The sequence below is a fragment of the Nicotiana sylvestris genome, chromosome 6 (assembly GCF_000393655.2).
Source record: "Nicotiana sylvestris chromosome 6, ASM39365v2, whole genome shotgun sequence".
In the NCBI taxonomy this organism is placed as follows: Eukaryota; Viridiplantae; Streptophyta; class Magnoliopsida; order Solanales; family Solanaceae; genus Nicotiana; species Nicotiana sylvestris.
Genome location: NC_091062.1, coordinates 36,683,334 through 36,686,193, shown reverse-complemented (window position 1 = coordinate 36,686,193; position 2,860 = coordinate 36,683,334). Strand labels below are relative to the sequence as shown.

Here is a 2,860-nt window from a genome sequence, read left to right as displayed (position 1 = left end):
CTATTCAGACCACTGTTTGTAGTATTAGTAGATGGTCCGTGATATTATGACACCAATTCTAGGTAGAGTTGTATTCTGGATTTTGTACTAGTATTTAGTTAAATTATCAGATTTCATCTTCCGCATTTTTTTTATTATTCCGTTGTTTATCACATGTTAATTTGACTTGTTAAAAGGTTAGGGAAAAAGGATAATAAAATTTATAACACTCGGCTTGCCTATCTTTCACGAGTAGGCACCATCACGACTCCCGAGGCTAGAAAATCTAGGTCGTGACACTATAGAACTAAGCGAATATGACATTATATAGAGGTAGAAAAAGAACTATAGGTATTTAACGGGTCTAATCCAGGTACTTGGACCTTATTTACTGATGGTTCATCAAATGTAAAAGGAGCAGGTCTAGGCATTGTCTTGGTACCACATGTGGGAGAAACCATACGACAAGCCATAAAGTGTCATCTTATTGCTAATAATGAGGCAGAGTATGAAGTTGTGATTACAGGTTTAGAATTGGCATGAGAGTTCGGAATAGAGCAAGTCGTAATAAAAAACGATTCACAACTCGTAGTTACCAAATGCTGGGGACTTATACAGCTAGAGAGGCAAGGACGCAACAATACTTGGAAAAGGCATGGGACTTAGTCAGACAATTCCAAACTTTGAAAGTCACGCAGATACCAAGGGAAGAGAATGCTGAGGCAGACGCTTTGGCTAATCTTGCATCCGCTGCAGAAGTAACAAATGAAGAAAATGCTTCTGTAATACATTTGTTTCATTCAGTGCTTGATCAAGATAAAAATGAGGTAAATTACAATAATCTAACTTGGGATTGAAGAAACGAGATTGTTAATTTTTTGCAGTATGGGATACTACACAAAGATAAGAAAAAGGCTCAGGCACTTCGCCAAAAGGCTGCTCGTTACTGTTTAGATCAGGGCAATTTATATCGAAAAATGTTCGGTGGCCCTCTAGCAAGATGTATCGGGCCTTCTCAAATGGAATATGTGATGAAAGAAATACACGAGGGACATTATAGAAATCATGGTGGAGGAAGATCTTTAGTAAAAACTATAATTAGAGCTGGCTATTACTGGCCAAAAATGGAAGAAGAGGTGGAAAATTTTGTGGCTAAAATGTGATACGTGTCAAAGATATGGTAAATACATGCATCGACCAGAAGATTTATTACATCCGGTTGTTGCACCATGGCCTTTTATGATGTGGGGGATGGATATCGTAGGTCCGCTACCACAAGCCAAAGGCAAGGTAAGTGTTGATACCCAATTTTTTCTATGTATTTTTATATACAAAATACTTTCAAAATAGCATATACATACATATATAAGCATTCCCAAGAGTTTTGGTATTTTTTCCTAATTTTTAAGATTTTAAAATCAATTTATTGTCTATTTTTAGCAGTACAAAATCCAATAATTATTCCCAAGATTATCAATTTTGGTGAATAATTTATTTTATTCCCATATTTATACTAAAATATAATTAAGGTGATTTGTGTATATTTTTTACAAATCTTTTTGGTATTGTTAAGCTAAATTGCATGTAATTGCAATTATAGCCTATCTCACGATTAGTAGCATTTTATAATTATAAAATTATTTTCAGTATTTTTAAATTAATATTTATATATTATTAATTGGCTTAGTACTTTTAGTTTGCTTTTAAATTATTTTTTACTATTTTTATAAAATAAAAGGGAAAACTAGCTATTTAACATCTAGCCTCATTCCATTTCAAATATAGCCTTTTTACCTTTCAATTTTAACCATTATTTTACCCAATCTTAACCCATTTGGACCGGCCCATTTTTTAGTTTGACCAAACCCACAACCCGATCCAAATGACCCTTACCCAGTTCCCACCTACCCTCCTAAATCTAGGCCGTTGATCACACAAGATCAACGGCCGTAACTCACCCTTCCATAATTAACCAAACGACCTACCCTAATCTCCCTCATTCTCACCTGACCCGCCGCCTTTGAATCCCAAGCTCTCTCAAATCCTCTCATCAGCTCTTCGAAACCCTAACCTCCTCCTACCTTATTTCACCATGTTTTCACCAGAATCCATGGCTTCTCAGGCAATGGACGGTCTGTACTCACCTCTGTGTTCGAGGTTTTGAAGGCTGACTTCGATGTTTCTTCCAGATCTTCTCAGATCTTCATTTCTATAGCTTCTCCGGCCATGCTCCGGCACATTCAGGCCTCAGGAGCCTGATTCCTCACCTCTTCGACTCAGGATCTGATTTTTCTTCCAAGCCTTTCTCATTTCTAGGGTTTCTTCGACACCCTAAGTTGTTCGAGGCTCTTCTCTGTTTTATTTTCTTAGATCTATGGTATGTTAGTGTCCTACTGGGCTTCTGAAGTGTTTACCCCAAATTTTCTTTTCAAAAATCGTTTCTGAAAAAGTTTTCAAATACGATCTTTCTGATTCTTTCTTTATGTGTGTTTTTCTGTGCTATGCTCGTATGGCTTCTTTTACTACGCGTGTAATGTTCTCCTACTCTTCTTTTTCTACTATACCTGTTACTCCTGTTAATCCTTGTTATGTTTCTCTTACTCTTCTACTATATGTGCTTACTGTTGAGTTTTTTTTTTTTTTTTGTTTGCTCTATTAGACTCTGTTTGCGTTCTTGCTGATCATGTTTCCTCTGTTTTAATTTAAGTCTGTATCACCTCTTCTTTTCTGAACTTGTTTAAGTTCCGAGTTTCTCAAATATGTTCTCTATGACCTCAAATTAGCTTTCTTTCTTTGTATCATATCTGTTTGTTTCTCATAAATCTTTGAAAGAGGCTTCTGGGCATGTTTCAATGACTTGCTTTCTCATCTCTATGAAACC

The 2,860-nt window shown here is 36.0% G+C and overlaps 1 protein-coding gene across 1 annotated transcript; it reads left to right on the top strand.

Annotated features, from left to right (window-relative positions):
- Nucleotides 1-578: 578 nt before the first annotated feature.
- On the top strand, nt 579-1,142 carry LOC138870487 (uncharacterized). The gene is made up of 2 exons (XM_070148296.1): nt 579-806; nt 864-1,142. The coding sequence occupies exons 1-2, from the start codon at nt 579-581 to the stop codon at nt 1,140-1,142; spliced, it is 507 nt and encodes a 168-aa protein (XP_070004397.1).
- The last annotated feature ends 1,718 nt before the right edge of the window (nt 1,143-2,860 follow it).

What these genes read in the sequence shown, in the direction of transcription:
- LOC138870487 (XM_070148296.1), top strand. Translation starts at nt 579, where the DNA reads ATGCTGGGGACTTATACAGCTAGAGAGGCAAGGACGCAACAATACTTG. An exon ending in TTGATCAAGATAAAAATGAG is followed by an intron (nt 807 to 863) that starts GTAAATTACAAT and finishes AATTTTTTGCAG; the next exon opens with TATGGGATACTACACAAAGA.